Source organism: Micromys minutus (assembly GCF_963924665.1).
Source record: "Micromys minutus genome assembly, chromosome: 8".
Classification (NCBI taxonomy): Eukaryota; Metazoa; Chordata; class Mammalia; order Rodentia; family Muridae; genus Micromys; species Micromys minutus.
In genome coordinates, this window is record NC_137977.1 from 12,962,769 (window position 1) to 12,981,159 (window position 18,391).

At 43.0% G+C, this 18,391-nt stretch overlaps 1 protein-coding gene across 4 annotated transcripts in view; it reads left to right on the plus strand.

The window, feature by feature from the left end:
- FHOD3 (formin homology 2 domain containing 3) overlaps positions 1 to 17,958 on the plus strand; it is a 394,692-nt gene extending 376,734 nt beyond the window's left edge. For all 4 annotated transcript variants that reach the window (XM_080920362.1, XM_080920363.1, XM_080920364.1 and 1 more), the window contains 5 exons: positions 4,115 to 4,307; positions 8,390 to 8,413; positions 9,823 to 9,997; positions 14,476 to 14,637; positions 17,370 to 17,958. In XM_080920362.1, the coding sequence (XP_080776488.1) occupies positions 4,115 to 4,307; positions 8,390 to 8,413; positions 9,823 to 9,997; positions 14,476 to 14,637; positions 17,370 to 17,452 (637 nt within the window). In that variant the 3' untranslated portion in view covers positions 17,453 to 17,958. The remainder of the gene's footprint in view (positions 1 to 4,114; positions 4,308 to 8,389; positions 8,414 to 9,822; positions 9,998 to 14,475; positions 14,638 to 17,369) is intronic.
- The last annotated feature ends 433 nt before the right edge of the window (positions 17,959 to 18,391 follow it).

Here is an 18,391-nt window from a genome sequence, read left to right on the forward strand (position 1 = left end):
CCCAGCTTTGGATATCCTCCTGGGTCTGTTGCCAAGTACTGGCATCCCAACCACACACTTCCGTGCCTCGCTTCTCCTTTGGGTGCCGGGACTCTGAACTCATTAAAGGTCACACAGCAAGTACTTCACCTACGGAATGACCTCCCCAACCCTTTTTGGCCTCGGTGGCAACTAATAAGAAAAGGCAGAACAGCACTTTTGGCAAAAAGTATTTCTAGGTTGATCGATTGCACACTAATCAGGATTTTTGAAATTAGGCTGCTTAATTGTAAATCCCCTAACTCCATTTTATCCAGCTACATCTACCTTTCGATTACATTATATTGCCTTTGTATAGGAGAATTTTAAAAGATATTTTGTCACATTTCTTATTCAGATTACACTATGCCTTTGACATAGTTATAAAAGGGGGCATGGGCCGATTTGACTCTTTATTCTTTTTACTATGCAAATGGTTACCAACTTTTAAAAAAACATAAAAATAAACAATTTCTATTTGGGCTGTTGTTAAAATGAGAGTAAATTTATTAAGGTCTTATAAAGTTGTTGTGCCTGCTTTTGGTAACCAGTTTATCAAGATAGATTTAAAAAGCTTGTTTAATTGATAAAGCTATTCCTTATGATGTATTTTCTCAAGTTGATCCATCCAAGGTGGTCACATGGACTATGGTTGCTCCTGTGTGGCCTGAGCTCATTGATCTTCACTACTGGTTATGTCTCTGGGGATGACCAGAATAGACCATAAACTCACCATAGCTATGGTCAGTACTTGAATATATGTCCAGGACTAACAGGTGGTATACATGGTAACATCCACATTTTAGAACACTCCAGTTTAAATGAAGTCTTCGGTAGGAAACTGAATTATAGAACTGATTAAAGAAGGAATTTGTTGGTAAACTCAGCCTTGTTGCTTTGCATCCTTAAATACTGCCCAGGCCTACTAGGGTAGACTTTCACCCCACATATTGGGAAATAGATCAAAAAGAAGAAGGAAGAAGAAGGAGGAAGAAGAAAAAGGAGGAGGAGGAGGAGAAGGAAGGAGGAGGAAGAGAAGGAGAAGAGGAAGCACCTTAAATTGGGACCTTATACCTTATAATTGGTAAAATCATTTTACCATGTATGCCTACCTGTAAAGGTTCAGATCAGAAAGTTATGTTTGTTTGCACAACTGTTGCTTCAGGCAATACTTTTATCTGTCATAGAAAATCTTGTTTGCTGGCACCTGCACATTTTTCTTTCATCTAATCCTGCTGCCCTAACAGCCTTGAGTTGCACCATGGGTGATATGTAAACTCAGTCATTCCCAAGAGTTCATTGGTCAGCAGTTACTATGAAAGGCATGGAAAAGAAAGTGGGGGGGTGGTGGAGGGAGCCTCTCCCTAGAAGGCCCGTGAACTATAGCCAGAGTCTGTAGGTAGGCATACCCATGTAGATTTGCATTCCCCTGTGTAGATAGGCAAATGGTCAGACCCACACCCCACCCTCTGAAGTCTACCCCCCATGGACTCCATCACCTCAGTAAATGGCACACCTGATTTAAATGCTGGTAATGGAAAAAGTGCAGCTTCTTTTTTTTTTTTTTTTTTTTTTGTGCACTTCTAGTAGTGGGAGCTAGTCTCTCCATAGCCATGAGACCTGTGTGTCCCTAACCCAAAGGTTACAGTCAGCTAATCTATTGAAGATTTTACTTTCTTCAAGTCATATGCCTTGCCTTTCTGAGCAAATGTATTGAGTCTTTCTCTCAAATACACATCTGAATATTTTTCTCACAAAGTCTATGTGCTTGTTTCCTCCCTAGTTTGCAACGTGCATACTTATGTCATTCTTTCAGTTTACACATTCGGATTTGATGCCCTTGGATCTAAAACAGAGCTCTGATGGTAGAGAGTGAGCTATTTTGAGTCAGAAAGGTCATCATTAAGAATGAGGCAAAGCATAGTTACGATCCGTGGAGAACAAGTTTCTACATTGATTCTTGTATATGCACAGCTCTTGGATATTGATGGAAGACAATATATGTAGGATAGTATATGACCCTATACTTGTGATATCTATCTTACCTCTGATAACTAATGTCATTTGGCAGTGAGAGCCAGGATGCTCAGGCCGGACTAGTAGTGGGTGAGCAGTAACAAGAAAGTGCTACTTTATGTGGAATGCTCTGGGAAGGTTCACTGGGGAGGGGATAATTTGACAGAGATATGCGGGATAAAGAGCAGTTCCATCCTCACCATTACCATCCATGCACCAGTATATGGGCAAAATGTTCCTGAGTGTACCAAACGGTTCGGACAGGATGCCTCGCCAGTCCTGTGGCTCTTCGCTCTTTGGCCTGTGTGTCCCTTTAGGATTTTCTACAGACTACAGTGGGGCCTTATTCCATTCTGAAGAACCAGAGGTCCAAGGTGGTTGGAATCATGACATAGAGTGGAGCTGGTCATGTGGTGCTTGTGTGCATATGTATGTAATCTATGGGTTCCTCTGTAGGTGAACATTATGCTCTTAGTTTCTGGCTGTTAAGAATGATCCAGCTGTGAACATTTGTGTAAATGTTTTCATATGTACACACGTTTTCTTTCCTGAGTGTATACACAAGAGGAAAAGTGCTAGTCCACATGGGAAATGTCTTTAACTCTCTGAAGAGCTCTGCTATGGGCTTCTTGGATGTTCCCACCATGGCTGAAAAAGAACTGTAGTTTCTCCAAGTTCTTGCTGATGCTTGACTTTGTTTCTGAGATAGCCATCAGCATGCTTGAGGCAGTATAGCATCTGCATTTCCACCTTCATTTCCCTGTTGACTAAGGATGGGAACATATTTTTATGTACTTCTTGGCGATGTCTCTGCATATCCTGGGCAGGGGTGCCTCATCACTATGTGGTTTGCAGACGCTTTCTCCCTTTCTGAAGGTTGTGCTTTCACTATTGGTAAAATCCTTTGAAACACAAGTTTTTAATTGTGGTGCAGTTTAGTTCATTCCTTTCTACTGGTTGCTTTTGTTTTTGGTATTATATCTAAAAATAAATCTAATCCAAAGTCATGGAAATTTGTATGTTGTTTTCTTCTGGGAGGTTTCTTTCTTTTTTCTTTTCTTTTTTTCTTTTTTCTTTCTTTCTTTCCTTTTTTTTTTTTTTTTTTTTTTTAGCGTTTTTCAGCCCCCTTTGCTTTAAAAACAATTGACATGTTTTACGATGCTGTGTTATACAAAAGGAAAGCAATGTGTCCTACACTGAAAACCAAACTGCATCTGTATCAAAACTGTACAAATCAAAGTGATCAAAGCCATGAGGGTTTGTCTATGGGTAATAGTGTTATTTACATAATGCTCTTTGTTCTACCAAAAAATGTCCCCTAGTTTTCACTACGCTATTCCTTGCTTCCTGGTACCTAAACTTGTGTGCTTTACAAAACAAATAGAATTTAACATCTTCGTTTGTGGTAGTGTCTTGCTGTATAGGCCAAGCTTGCCTCGCTCTCAGTGTCTCTGCCTCAGCAAGTAGAAGTCCCCAGAGTCAGCTCAGCAGCTTTTAATTTATAGATACAGTAGCTATAGAAAATTTTACTCAACTTTGGTATGTGTTAGTTCAATTAAGATTGTAGATTTAATGTCATAAGGGAACATTTCAAAAATATTTGGAAGGATCTATTTAGAAGCAAAGCACTTTATAGGCATCTATTTAGAAGCCATTTTAAAAATATATCATGTGCACACATTCACCGTTATTCAAGAGCTAAATGAGGGATTTCAAAACACTTCTCAATTCCCATACAGTTCTTATATAATCTTGAGATTGTGCCGTGTCTTCCCTTAAGCTATAACTTGATCATTTTTCTGGAAAGCTTGGCAGATCCATTTACTGATGTAAATACAAGTAAGAAGTGGTCTGGAATCTTCGCTGGACTTGGCATCATCACGTCAAGAGATAAGAATGTGACATGAACTTAACTCTTGCTTCATTTTTACCAGAGAAGGTGCTTCAACTTAAGAAACCCAGGAATAAAGAGTGCGCTCCAGCAGAAAGCCTAGCTCAGATTTCTTATAGGAAAACTCTACACATGTAAGTACGGTTCCTTAGCAGCAACATCACTGTCATGCCTGTCTTTCGTCTGCAGATTTCACTCGTTTCTACTGTTCATGGGCCATCCCCCGTATGCAATCCGAGAGGTGAACATCAACAAGTTCTGCAGGATCATCAGTGAATTTGCTCTGGAGTATCGCACAACCAGGGAAAGGGTTCTACAGCAGAAACAGAAACGAGCCAACCACAGAGAGAGAAATAAGACCAGAGGGAAGATGATCACCGACGTAAGTTTCCTGAACTCAGTTGCTTCATGCTATGGCTTTTCAAAGTAAGATAAATCATAAGTAGCTCCACAGTTTTGGAAGGGTGTATTGTTTTCATCTTCCTGTTTGTGAACAGCAACACAGAGTTTCCTCTTTTACAAAGTACTCTCAAACTCCTCTTCGGCCATGTTGGTAGAAATCTGTTGTGTAACACAGGAGTACCAGGACAGTGAAAATTAAGACGGGGTGCCTGGAGGCAGACCCATGTGGCATTAGTTGATATTGACAACAGTTGACATTTGATGAAAAGTGGGGTGGTGGCACATAGCAGGTAATGCCACCTAGTATAGGAAGGCAGGTGTGTTTATTTGATATTAAATCAGGATTTTTTTTTCTCCTAACAATGTCATGTCAGCCATTTGGACCATTCAGTTTGAGAAGGTGAATTGAATTGATAGACCGATGTTACTTCTCTAAGGCATAACCTAGTGGTCACAGAACTTGAGTCACAGAGTGTCGGGGTTGAAAGATATCCCAGAGGACCTTAAGTCTAGCAGAAGTTTCTCCACAGTACCTGGGGTTACCCTGAACACTTATCTCCCCATGTTGCTAGCTCTGTATCTTTCCACTCACCCATGAGCCTACCTAGGTACCATATCACACAGCCAAGGAAAGGATTGTGATGCAGAAAAATGGGCAGGCTAACTACAGATGCTGCATAGACACGGCATGTTCCATAAATGGACCTGGAAGGGATGCAGGAAAGATGTGTAAGCTGATGAAGGCACCCAGTGCATAGTTTCCATCCAGTGTGCCTTTGTGCAACATGAAGGTCATTTCTAGCTCATGTATTATGACCAGTAAGCTATAAGTCTGTTTTGGGGGAAAAAAATGAAGACATTTTCTTAGAATGCCCCTTTTCAGGGAACCCTCCTTTCTTTACTCTTTTGACTAGCCTTGGATGGAACAGGGAACTGGAGCCATGAGATCCTTTCTGGAGCCTGTTTGAGAGAGCCTCAGTGTGATTTGTTTTCCTTGTTTGCATTAGTGCCCTTGAGCCTTCCCCACTGGTGCAAGAGCTGGCGTCCTGTGCTTCCCAAGAAGGGGAATGGCAGGAGCAGAGTTAAGCCATCAGTACTGCCGTCACTCCAGGGCCTCAAGCCTCAGCTGAACTCAAGTCAGGCAGATGTGACTGCAGAGGAAAGAAATCAATTAAGACCTTATGGAAGCTGCCATCTGTGGCCAGGGGAGTGTTCACAGTGCAGGCAGAGCAGCGAGTGTGGTTTCTAAGAGTAAGCATTCCTGAGGCCTCTGACTTCCTGCGGATGCCCAGATGCTCTGACTACAAGATGCTTTGTACTTAAAAGGCAGTTCTAAGAGGAGCTATAGACTCTGTCCCCCATCACCCCCTTCTTGCCAAACCCAGAAGGAGCCCATCCTGCAGCCCTTCACAACTCTGAATGTTGGTGCTATCCGCAGGCTATTCCATCCTTTAAAATCTGGTTCCCTCGGGTCTTCGGCTTTCTGGGGTATTCGGAAAGCAAATTGGAGCCACTTGGGCAAACTCTGACCTACATTTCATTCCAAAGTGTTATTTTTAAAAGTCTTAAAAAGGGATCATTTATTTCTGTGGAAATTAAGACATATTGTAAGGCAAACAACACAAGTCCAATATGCTTATAGTTAGGAAAACACATTAAAATTTCTTGCCAAATTCCTGAGTTTTTTTTTTTTAATTTTTTTTTTTTTAAACAGAGCAAATTTAAAAGTTTTAAATTTGTCCTTCTTTGAGAACATTTGGCTCTGGAGAGGTAGACATTTCTAGAGTGTGATTCAAAAGTATTTAAATTTCTATTAAAATCTGGACAGTACAGATTTCTTCAAAGTTAACTTTCAAACTAGTCCAAATTAGCCCAGGTCAAGGTAGTATTCGTGTGGTTAGCCTGCCACCTTCTGGAATATCAGAATATTGTTACTAGAGCCAGACAGCCTTGGATTTTTCCAGCTCTGAGATAGGGTTTGCTGTGTGCTCAGCACTAGGGTGCACAGACAGATGTGAGGACAGTGAGAGGCAAGGTCATGACCCAAGGATGGCACAATCTGATTAGAAAATGATATATTCACAGCTGAAACTGAAGCCACACAGCAGACTCTGATTCAGGGAGCCCTGAACACTGGAGTTAGAAAGGATTTTTAGAGACTTCTGTAGAGTCAGCTTTATTGTAGATACAAAAGAAATATATCTGTGTGGTAGTGGCTTACAATGAGAAGTCTTCAGGAGCTCTGGAGACTGACTTCTGTGGTCTGCTATTCCTCCCCGACCTTCTGCCTTCCAAGAGTACAATGGACCCCCTTTCCACAACCCAGGGGTCTGTCCATGAATGGCCCAGTGTGGGACTCATTCTTCATCTTTTTGACCTAACCTGTTTCTCGATCAGTGGTGGCTGTTTGAGGGAGACCCTGCAGGTGTCCAGGCAAGGAAGTGAACCGCAAAGAGATGAGAATGCTAACGGTTGAGATCGACGTTGTCAACCTGGATCACAACTCTGGGGAGTCTGGTATTAGGCAGGTTATTCCCAACTCATTTAAGCCCAGTGTAATTTGGAAAAGTTTCCTAGTGTAATACAATCCCTTACTGCACAAGGAAGAGTAATTCTATTGAAACTTTGGGTACATGTCATTTTCTCCAAGAAGATGGGCTCTAGAAATAGACTTAAGGGCCTAAGGAAGATTCTCACCTGGTATCAGTCATACAGATGATGTAGAATCCATTTGGGCTATTAGAAACCTCTGGTCCTGGTTATGGGAGCTTGGGGAACCCCTGGCTATAAGGGTCATTTCGATTACTAGTCACCCCCAGTCCTGGCTGTAGGAGCTGGCCTGACCCAATAGATAACACAGATCACTGGACTATTCATCACCCCCAATTCCCGGCTTTCAGGATGGAAAAACAGGTTTTTAAAAATCTCTCTGATTGGAAAGAAAATCCTGTGTGCTTAATGTTCCTAGTTTCTTTGGCTTCTTCATGGGTGCAGAGACCTCTGTGCTGTGTTTCCAATCATAATCCAAATTGTCTATGGGGAATCAGCTTGTCAAGTCACGGGACTCCATTGCAGAGGGAGGAGGGACCCTAGGATGAGACCTTTCACCTTTTAACCCTGACTGCTTATTCTATAGGAAAGGGACTGATGACCCTTTGAGGGCTTCTAAACACAGCATCTTGCATATGTGCGTATGCACGATAAAAATGCCAGTCATCCTGGCTAACCTGATAATTCACTCAACAAAAAAAGATGGTAGAGAAGACTTTTATCTTACAGTCTAAAAGTATAGTCAGTTCTCAAAAAATCATGCCTGGTTTGTTGGCACGGCCTCTAGCCTCTGTGGAAATACTTATGTTAAAAGTATGTTGGGTTTAACTCAAGATAGTGGCATGATTTTTCATGTTCACTTGGTATTTATAAAAGGGTCTTCAAAGCACATCTACTGATAAAAGTCATTTGTTACAGTGTCACTTCTGGTGACTGCCTTGGGGAGAGTAAGAAGTTCTACAAAAAGCTTAACTTTATGTGTCTGAGGAGATTGTAGTACAGCGTGTTGTGCTTGGGAATTATTTTTCATGTGTCCTATATGACCTGTGTGTAGAAGGCCCCACAGGCTGGGCAGTGAAGAGCCTGGAGCTTGGGATAAAGGGAGGAGGCTGCTGATGGGCACAGCCATGTAAATGAAGGCAGATCTACTTCCTGAGGTTTTAGAAGCCAGTAGGTAACGGCGGGCCAGGCTACATGAAGAACACAGAAGCTTGGTTGTATTCAGGGAGGCTGATAACTTACCTTATGGGTTTCCTTGGGACGCTGACCTGAAGCCCTTCAAATGTATCATGCCTAATATCAGTGTGATCTTGGGGCACTGAGAAAGCACCCAGTAAGTACAGAGAGAGCCTGGCACCTTCTACCTTATGACAGTGTACCCCCTGCCGTCGGTGGGGCTTTCCGCTTTTGAATGTGATTTGTCAGAAGGATTATCTCATCTTTGCTGATGTCTGTGCCTTCTAAGAATTCTTCTGTCTTTTCCATCTTGTCCTGCCCTGTCCTTTCTGGTAGACTGATGACGAGGATGACACTGAGGTATGGTGATCCATGAGTGTGAAGAATAGCACATTTGCCCTTCCCCTGTGTGCTGTAGTGTAACATAGCATAGTTGGCATGAAGTGTTAGCACCATTTAGCACTTGAAAATTGTGCATGCACATTTTCTGATTAGTTTTCGTGTAATTGCTAACCATCTGATCAGCTCTTGTCATCGCTGTTTGTACCAGAGATTGAGGCACTAACTACATTTTGCAATGTCCCCGAGCCACAACTAATCAATACTCTGTCAGTAGGATCAGGTGAGGCTGGGTAAGTGGACAGTTTCCCTTCCAGCCCCTTTCTGTGCTTTTTACAACCCAAGCTGAGCACAGAGGTGCATGTCTGTAATCCTAGAACCTGAGAGACTGCGGCAGGAGAATTGTGAATTTCCGGCCAGGGACACAACAAGAACTTTTGTCATACCAAAAAAACATAAAGGGCAGAACAAAATCGAATCGGGCTGGGGGGTAGACGGCAGTGGTGTAGCACTCGCCTGTGCATGCGCAAGGCTCTGGGTTTGACCCACAGCATCCAAAGCAAAAATAAAAACAAAACAGGGTAAAAATACAGAGCATCCCAGAAAGAAGAAAGGTGAGCAGTGATGGGTGACCACGGGACTGAGGAAGGAGAGGCACAGACAGAGCAGGTCACAGATTTGTGACAGGTCTGTAGCACTGGCTGAGAAGCAAAATCTTGGAACTGATGGGTCCAAGCTCATCTTCTTGTTCTTCACCCACATGTGTGCATATAAAGCTCTATGTAGAGTTCTGGAACACACCTCTTAAATCATAAATGCCCTGCAGTTTTGAGAAAACCAACCTGGGTTTATAATGCTTGTTACAGCAAGCAGCAACATTCTTAGCAAAAGTAAGCGCAGAATTGCCTGATTCAGTTTTACTTTGAATTTATCTGGCCTGTTCTGTTCTGTGACCTGACGCTCAACACATTTGTGACCTCTGGCAAGCCACTTATTCTTGGAGTCTCTTCTCTTTCACCTTAAAAGGGGGGTGAGGCTAGGTCTATAAAATCCTCAGCATCAGCACAGACAATGAATCTCAAGGCAGTTGATGGACAAGACAAACATCAGGACTCACGAGTGTCTGCTTTGAGGTTTAGCTCTCCCAGGAGTTAATGTCAGTCTCCCCTAGGTGGCTTCCACTCCAGTGCAGGATGGCTGGCGGTGAAGTTCCTTCTAGGGCTTCTCTTTGTGGTGTTAGATCTTCTAGTAGAGAGAGATTTGTCACTTGCTGCCATTCTCCGTGGCTGACAGAACGCCATGATATACGGAATACACACAAACAAAAGGAAACCGGAGGAGAGGGCGTTTCTCCCGAATGAACAATTTCTAAGCTTGATGACTTCTTTGACAAGTGTTCCTCACCCCCTAAGCTCGCTTTGGTTTTGCAGTCTGGCAAGTTCTCCGGCAGTTCTCCAGCAGCACCCAGTCAGCCGCAGGGTCTGAGCTATGCTGAGGATGCAGCCGAACACGAGAACATGAAGGCTGTGCTGAAAACCTCATCTCCTGCTGTGGAGGATGCCACCCCTGTACTTGGTGTCCGCACTCGAAGCAGGGCAAGCCGAGGTAACTTCTGGTGGCAATATGGGGATTGGTATTCTCAGGGAGACTACCCCAGAGAAATGGTCTCCATTGCAGTGTGTGGACTGCTACATCCAGAGAAGATAATGTGAAGAGCTATCAAACCCCCAGTACTCTTAATGCTGACTTACTCATGCATCTCCTTGCATCAGGCAGTATTGGCTAGATAGGAGGCACAGTGGAAAGCTTCTAAAAAAGACTCCTATACCAGGACTTTTCACACATATTTATTATTATTATTTATTACTATTATTATTATTATGTGTGTATGTGTGTGTCTGTGTGTCTGTGGTATGATGACTGGGTATGTTACTGTATATGCATGGTGTTCAGAGAAGAGTTTGTGGAGTCTGTTGTATCTTCCCACCTTTATATGGGTTCTAGGATTGAACTCAGCTTGCCAGACTTGTGTGGTGACCACTTTTTCCCCTGGAGCCATCTTTGTGTGCATATAGAATATGTCAGAGCATACATGTGGAGGTCAGGGGACAACTTGGGGGAGTTCTTCTGTCTTTCTACCATGTTGATTCGGGGGAAAGAAACTCAGGTCATCAATTTAGCAGCAAGTGCCCTCTGAATTCTTTTATACACATTATGAGCCAAGAAAGAACACGAAAGTGTAGCTGATAATCTACAGGAAAGTAGACATTAGTGGCATAGCCCTCAGCCATCAACGTATTTCAATGTATGCTCAAGAACTTGAAATGACCACTGCAAGTACGTAAAAAAAAACCAACTAAATGAAAACATAAGCAAGTGGGTTAAATAAAAGTGGATGATTTTATAGATGAGGAGCATTTATAAGAAGAGTCTAATGGGCTTCATGAAGCCATAAAATACAACACCTGAGGTAAGGATCACAGTGGACAGGGTCAATAGCAGATTTTTGTCAGAAAAGGAGAAAATTATTGAATTCAAAGACAATCTATTTGAAAACCAGCAAAGCGAAGTATGTGGAGATAAACAGATGCATGTGAATCGTAAAAATGACTTCCCCACATATCTACAAAACAAGCAGATGGGCCAGAGAGAGTTCAGCTGCTAAGATCCCTGGCTAGCTTTCTAGAGGACCGGAGTTCAATTTCCAGTACCCATATGGCCCCTCCCAGACACCTCTAACTCCATTCTCAGGGGATCCATGCCCACGGTTGGCTTCAGACACCAGGAACACACACAACACACACACACACACACACACACACACACACACACACACACACACACACACACATAACACCCCACACATAAAAGAAATAAGCAGACTAGGTACAGAAAGAACCATTTCATAGGCATACTGCTGAGAACTACATGGAAAGATCACACTTTTTATTACAGAGAAAAGACACTACTTAATGATGGTTCATTTTTCAACAGAAATTATGGAAGATGTAAGCAAAGAAACAAACAAGGGTGACTGACATCCCTCAATGCCAGAGAAACTTGCCCTCTGGCTACTTATCCTCACGGAGGTTAGCTGTCAGAGTGAAAACAAATGTTTTCTCTATATTAAAGCAACACCTCTGCTGACAAGACTCATCCCCTGTAGACTGTTTAAGGTTAGATTTCTAAAAGGGAGACATAAATGTCTGTTTGCCTTCAAACAATTGTACAGACTGGGAAATGAAGTGAAGAGGAACTGATATTGTGCTGCTATGGCCTAGAATGCTGGGTCCCTTCACTATGTCCAAATGTCTCCAGTGAATCTCCTGGAACATTGGGTGCATAAAGGGCCATGGCAGTCTTTTTCCAATATCTGCATGGAGAAGCAGAGATTCTAAGATTGTGTATGTAAGCAGGAAGAATGAGAGTAAATGGTGACCAGGTAGCAAGGAGAGGTGACCAAGGAAAGAGAAGGTACAAACAAGAAATCAGTTCCATGCTGGAAAGAACCCAGATGTCTTTCAACAGAGGAATGGATACAGAAAGTGTGGAACATTCACACAATGGAGTACTACTCAGCTATTAAAAACAATGACTTCATGAAATCCCTAGGCAAATGGATGGAACTAGAGAATATCATCCTGAGTAAGGTAACCCAGTCACAAAAATACACCCATGGTATATACTCACTGATAAGTGGATATTAGCCCAAAAGCTAAGAATACCCAAGATACAATTCACAGACCACATGAAGCTCCAGAAGGAAGGTCAAAGTGTGAATGCTTCAGTCCTTCTTAGAAGGGGGAACAAAAATATTCTTAGGAGGAAATTTGGAGCAGAGTCTAAAGGAAAGGCCACCCAGAGGCTGCCCCACCTCAGAATCTAGCTCATATTCAGCTACCAAATCCAAAAATATTGCTGATACCAAGAAGTGCATGCTGACTGGAGCCTGATATAGCTGTCTCCTGAGAGGCTCTGCCAGAGCACAGCAAATAGAGAGGTGGATGCTCTCAGCCAACCATAGAACTGAGAACAGGGTCCTTAATGGAGGAGTTAGAGAAAGAATTGAAGGAGCTGAAGGGGTTTGCAACCCCATAAGAACAACAATACCAACCAACCAGAGCTCCCAGGGATTAAACCACTATGCAAAGAGTACACATGGACCGATTCATGGCTCCAGCTGCACATGTAGCAGAGGATGGCCTTGTTGGGCATCAATGGGAGGAAAAGCCCTTGGTCCTGCCAAGGCTTGATGCCACAGTGTAGGGGATGTCAGGGTGGGGAACTGGGAGGGGGTGGACACCCTCATAGAATCAGGGTAGGGGTAATAGGATAGGAGATATGAAGGGGAATCCGGAAAAGGGGATAACATTTGAAATGTAAATAAAATATATCCAATAAAATCAGAAAAAAATCAATTCCACAATGAGGTCACAAAGAGATAAAGTCATCACAGAACAGCCTGATAATGCTGAACCAACGGCTCTAGGTAATCTTAAGGTTTCTGCTATGTCAAAAACAGATCATTGGGAATTTGTTGACGGGGGATGGTGGTAAGAATCAGAGGGCGGGGTCATTTAATACCTGCATTTCTGTCCAGTTCCCTGAAACTATATCAGAAGCAAATAGAATTGATGGAGTCCTGTGTGGTTTGATAAGGTTAATTTAGATTACACGATAAGACACAGAATTTTAAATCAGCAGCTGAAAGGGCATCAGAAGAATGCTACATGATATAGTTTTGCTATTGGTAGCTCTACTCTGAGAATAGTCATTAAGAAAGCTAAGCTAAAGTAGACTTTTAAAAACTGTGTCAGCCTCATTGGGAGTGACCTTAGCCAAATGGCTTAACAGTGGGGAGATGGAACCACCTCAAGTAGATAGACAGGTCCCTCAGTAGAGGGATGGGGTCATCAACCCACCTTCAACATTTTTGATCCAGAGATTTTCCTGTCTAATAAAAATGCATAGACAAAAATTGTCAGAGACTGAAGAGAAGGCCATCCAGTGACTGGTCCAACTTGGGATTTATCCCATAGGTGGGCATCAAACCCTGGCACTATTACTGATGCTATGTTGTGTTTCACACAAAAACATTTAAAAATTAGTTACCTTCAGATTGGGCAAGTTGTCACATCTCTGGCTTACCCTAGGCCTTTCTCAGGCACAATATCAGAGGCTATGAATTTGAGAACTCTAACCTATAGGCTTGTAGAACTGTACATCTATTATAGAAAGAGGTTTAAGGTATAGAGATGAATGATTTGGGATACCCCTACTATCTTTCCTTCTGAAGAAACTCATCATTATCCAAGAGCTTTCACAAGGATGTTAATCTGCCACAAAGGCCATGGTTTTAGATGTTAAATCACCATTGGTTTCTAACAGAACTTGCTTGGAAATTCATGCTTTCTTCTTGTCTATAGGCAGAAGCTACCTATAAGGAGATGTGGATGGCCTTAGCATGTAGTTATTTACAAAACACATTTTCTTGTGAAGGAACAAACAGGCATTTCAGAGACAAACTATGTCAAGATCTCTGCTGGTTATTGAAGAGGGCAAATTGTTTCTTAGAAGTAGTCCCAGCATCAAGTACGTATTATAAACCTGCTTGGTTTCTGTGGCACTGACTAGGTACATAAGCTACTTGATGAGATGTGATTCAGTGATCTTTATTAGGCGGCTCTCTGTGTATTACTGGATGGCCTCTCTGGATGTCACTGATCCTATGCAGGGTATTGCTTGGGTCATGTGCCCTCAGATGATCATAGGACCTGCAGGTGGCAATGTCACACACAAGAGAGAGGGAGAGAGTTAGAGAACAAAGAGACAGGAAAACAGCTATGTTGCAGGAAAATACAAAGTAAATGTCCCAATTTAGGCATCCACAGCACTAAGAGGATATAGCAGACACAAGTGGGAACAGGCCATCAGTGTAGGCATGTCACTAGCTCTGAAGCTGTCACTGATTTTTGCTGGAATCTATTTCTAATGAATGTCAACTACATAGAACAATGGTAACATTTTACTTCTTCCCTCTCTTCTCTGAGCACGTGGCGTTCTCTGGTTGTCTCATTTTTCAGGATCCACTAGTTCGTGGACTATGGGAACTGAGGAGTCACCTAGTGTCACTGATGATGCAGCAGATGAGATCATGGACCGCATCGTCAAATCAGCCACCCAAGTGCCCAGTCAGCGAGTGGTGCCACGGGAGAGAAAGCGTTCCAGGGCCAACCGCAAATCTCGTGAGTACATTTCAGGAGGGTAGGGCTTTTTCCCTGCCTTTCAATACGACCTGGAAGGTCAGAACGTCAGAAGAAGCTCCCATTACTGTTCCGTGGCTCCTTAAGGGTACCCACATGCCCTCTTAGCAAGAAGAAGGTCCTATCAGTATCTAGCATTAAGGAGGATGGGTGGCAACCACACTTGTCAAATGTATGTTCTGTGTACTTAGAGAGTGAGTTCTCAAAGCCACTGAAAGCCTCTAGTATGTGGAAGTAAGGCTTACTACCAAGTACTGCCCCAGATGGTTTGCCAGAGGCTTTTGATTTTCACCCAGCACTGGAGGCTCCTCCCAGGCTTTACCATAGTCTCCGACAGGTTAATGATAAAAAGGCAGGGGTAGCGAGAGATCAAACTGAAGGCTTACCAGTTAATGTTCTAGGTTTATCAGGATTTCTATTTTTCCTCCAAACAGCATTTGACTAAATCAAAGTAACTGGTTTGTCCTTTGAGTCTGAACCTGCTGCCTGTTCTTGCTCCTCTACCTGTACTGTACTTGGCATCTGGCACCACCAGCCATGGGCCAGGGTGTTTTTAGGCTCATTTCCCAGGCTTAGCCTGCTGCTGGGTCACATGGGGCAGCTTGAGTGTCCTCTGGCTTTGGCTTTGAGAATAAGGGGTGTTGAAGAGGAAAAGGAATCCCCCCAGATCAAGCAGAGCAATGCCAGGCTGGCAGAGAACTTAGTGGGAATGTAAATACAGGATACCCCCAGTTTATCCTGCTCATGAGATTCACACAGAGTGACTGGGGTATGACACTGGGGTGTGGTTAGCCTTGTGTTTCTGCTTTTTTTTTTTTTTTTAAGAGCTAAGAATGCCAAACCAGATTCCTTCAGCCCATCAGATCTTGCTTTTTTTTTTTTTTTTTTTTTTTTTTTTTTTTTAATTATATGATCTACTTTAGAGTCTGATGGGAATCTTTTCCCAGAAAGGAAAATAACACCGGGGTCAGGATGAATGATACAATTCTGCTGAAGATGGAGGGGCTGAGTTGGTTTCTGGGGTACACTTAGGTGAAGATTCTGCTGCTGTCCTTGGTGCTCATGTTGAGTATTAATGCGCTGGAGTTGTGGTTCTCAACTTTGGATATATATTAGAGCATTCTGCCAAGATTTAAAATTGTAGGTATCTTTGCTCAAGCAATGATCCGAATCAACCAGTGAGTTCAGAACCTTAGGGTCTCTTAGTCATTGCCCCTTAGAGGATAAAGCTGTCTTTGAATTCACAGCTACCCTCTGGCCTCTGCTTCCTGAGTGCTGAGTTAATGCACGCACTATCCTTCCTGGCTTCTCTCCAGGTTCTAATGAAAGACTGTCATCATGTGTCCATTTTTACATTTTCAAGAATTTGCTTGGTTTATGGTTTTCCACCCATAGGAAGGCCTTTACATTGAGTTTTGTTGATAGTTTGTTCCTTCCCCAGCGAGGCTGTGACTTCTGCATCTGTCAAATAGAGTACCTGGCCAGAGACTTGTTCCTCAAAATCGCCTTAGTTTGCTCTTTGACATATATTTAGGAAAGTTTGCTGATTATCCCAAACACTGTTCCTAAAGGTCCCTAGTGAAGTTAAGACAGAGACCCACATTACTCAGAGAGTCTTCCTGATCACCAACCCTTGCCTTGGGCTTTGCCAACCACTTGGATGCACAGGGAGGTCCTTAGGTCCATCCTTACCGTTGTATTTCCTTCAATAGCTTTGCAGTTGGAGCTTGCTGACCCCTCTCTTGCTTATGTTCCCTCCAGACCAGATTTTCCATTTTGACTTTTGTTGCAGTAAATAATAAAAACCAGAAATCTCTTTATCTCTTTAATGGCCCTGAGGTCTCACTCCTCAGGCCCGACCCTGATACAGAGGCCCACACACTTTCTGGAGCCCAGTCTGAGCCGCCACCACAGCCCAACTTGTCTGCGAAACTCCCTTCCCTGGCGGTTTTCTACCGCCTATTCTATGCCTCCATCCCGGGGTGTTTCTCTACTCCCAAATCCCACATAAATACAACTCTACAGCCCGATAGCTTTTCATACAGGTTTATATGTTCAAGCCTCAATCCACAAACCCTCTACACAACAAGATTACATCAAATAGACAAAGTTACAAACTGCCCTTCTATATGAGATACTAGACCTATAAAATCCTTAATGTTCATAGCTACTTAATGCCAATTAATATCACCTGCATCTAGCTGGTCCTTGGGAACCTCCATCTTGCCACGACCTTCACCCTCCATCCTCTACCCTCCTCAAAGGTCTCTGCCCCCTCTTTCTCCCTCGCCCCACCCAGTCACCCTGGCTTTCCTTTATTTTACTAATTAAAATGGGGAGGTTCAGATGAAGTCACGTGACTGGGCAGCCCTTCTTGGGGAAGTGGAATTAACATCAAAATAGAAACAGCTTTAGGACAATCTACAGACTTTCTTCTCTGTTACACTCCACTCTAGGAAGATGAGCTTTCCACATTCTACCCACACTTTCTGCAGTCTGCACTGATTCTTCAGAAGCCCTGTGAGGGTATCCCTCTTCTGCTTGCAATCTCAAGGTCTCTCCCAGGGTACATCATTCATTGAGAACAGAGTAGCCCTGGGCTACCCTGGGTTCTTGGGAAGAAGGGTACTGATCTACTGAGACCATATGTCTTCTTGCTAACACCTCCCTTCTCTTCTTGTCTCTCTGGTTGTGACCTGTGGGGACGACTGCAGTACGAAGGACCTTGAAGAGTGGCCTGACTCCAGAAGAAGCCAGAGCCCTGGGCCTGGTTGGGACATCTGAACTGCAACTGTGACCTTTGTAGGCCCTCAGAAGTATGCTGAGCAGAGGACCAGCTCTGGCTAGACCCACCCCTTTCAGTAGGGGCAGGGAGACCTGAACGTCTGGTGATTAGAACTCAGTGCTCATTTCTGGGTAACACACTGCTTGTGCCGCCATTGCTCGTTGACGTGGATCTCCAGAAATCTCCTGCATGTACTTTATCTAAAGTCAGCTGTGTTTCTCTTGTTTCCTTGATACCAGGTTTATTAGCTTCAAGTGTGACACCTTTTCTAGGAAGCAACCGTCCTTGTAAGGAACAAATCACTTCTGTCACAGTTGTTCAGATAACACCGGGTAATGTGATTAGACTCAGAGACTGGGTCTCCACAACAACAAACGTCCAGATATAAATGCCAGTGTTGTACACAAATGCAAGCACAGATTGTTTACCAATTGTGGATTTTAGATGTACTAAATGTTTATACAAACCCATAAATGTACACCATGTTTCAATGACTAAATAAATAGAGATTAATGCCATCATACGAAATGCTTATTCTCATAGACAGAGAGGATCTTAAGTAGCTGCTCAGGTTCACAGCATTTCTAACAGCGTGGAGTCTTACTTAAGTAATCTTTAAGTCATGTGGGTTGCATTTTGTTGACTGAGTAGCCCCAACATGGTTTTTCACACTCCTGGTTTAATTAGCCACCCGTCTTTGCTGCAGGGAAAGTTAGCTGCTGTTAACTTAGTTACACTTCACCTTACATATGAGGTTTGGTGCGTGTGATGCTAAAATATATCAGAGTAGCTTTTCACTTGTCTAAACTATTCTGCAACTAACATTTTTTTGCCTTTTATGTAAAAGTCAATTTTCTCATAAAGTTTACTAATTGTCCATATAAAGTAGAATTTAAAGTTCTCTGCAGAAAGCATTGCGGTTTTTATATTCACTTCTCTTAAGTACAAGTG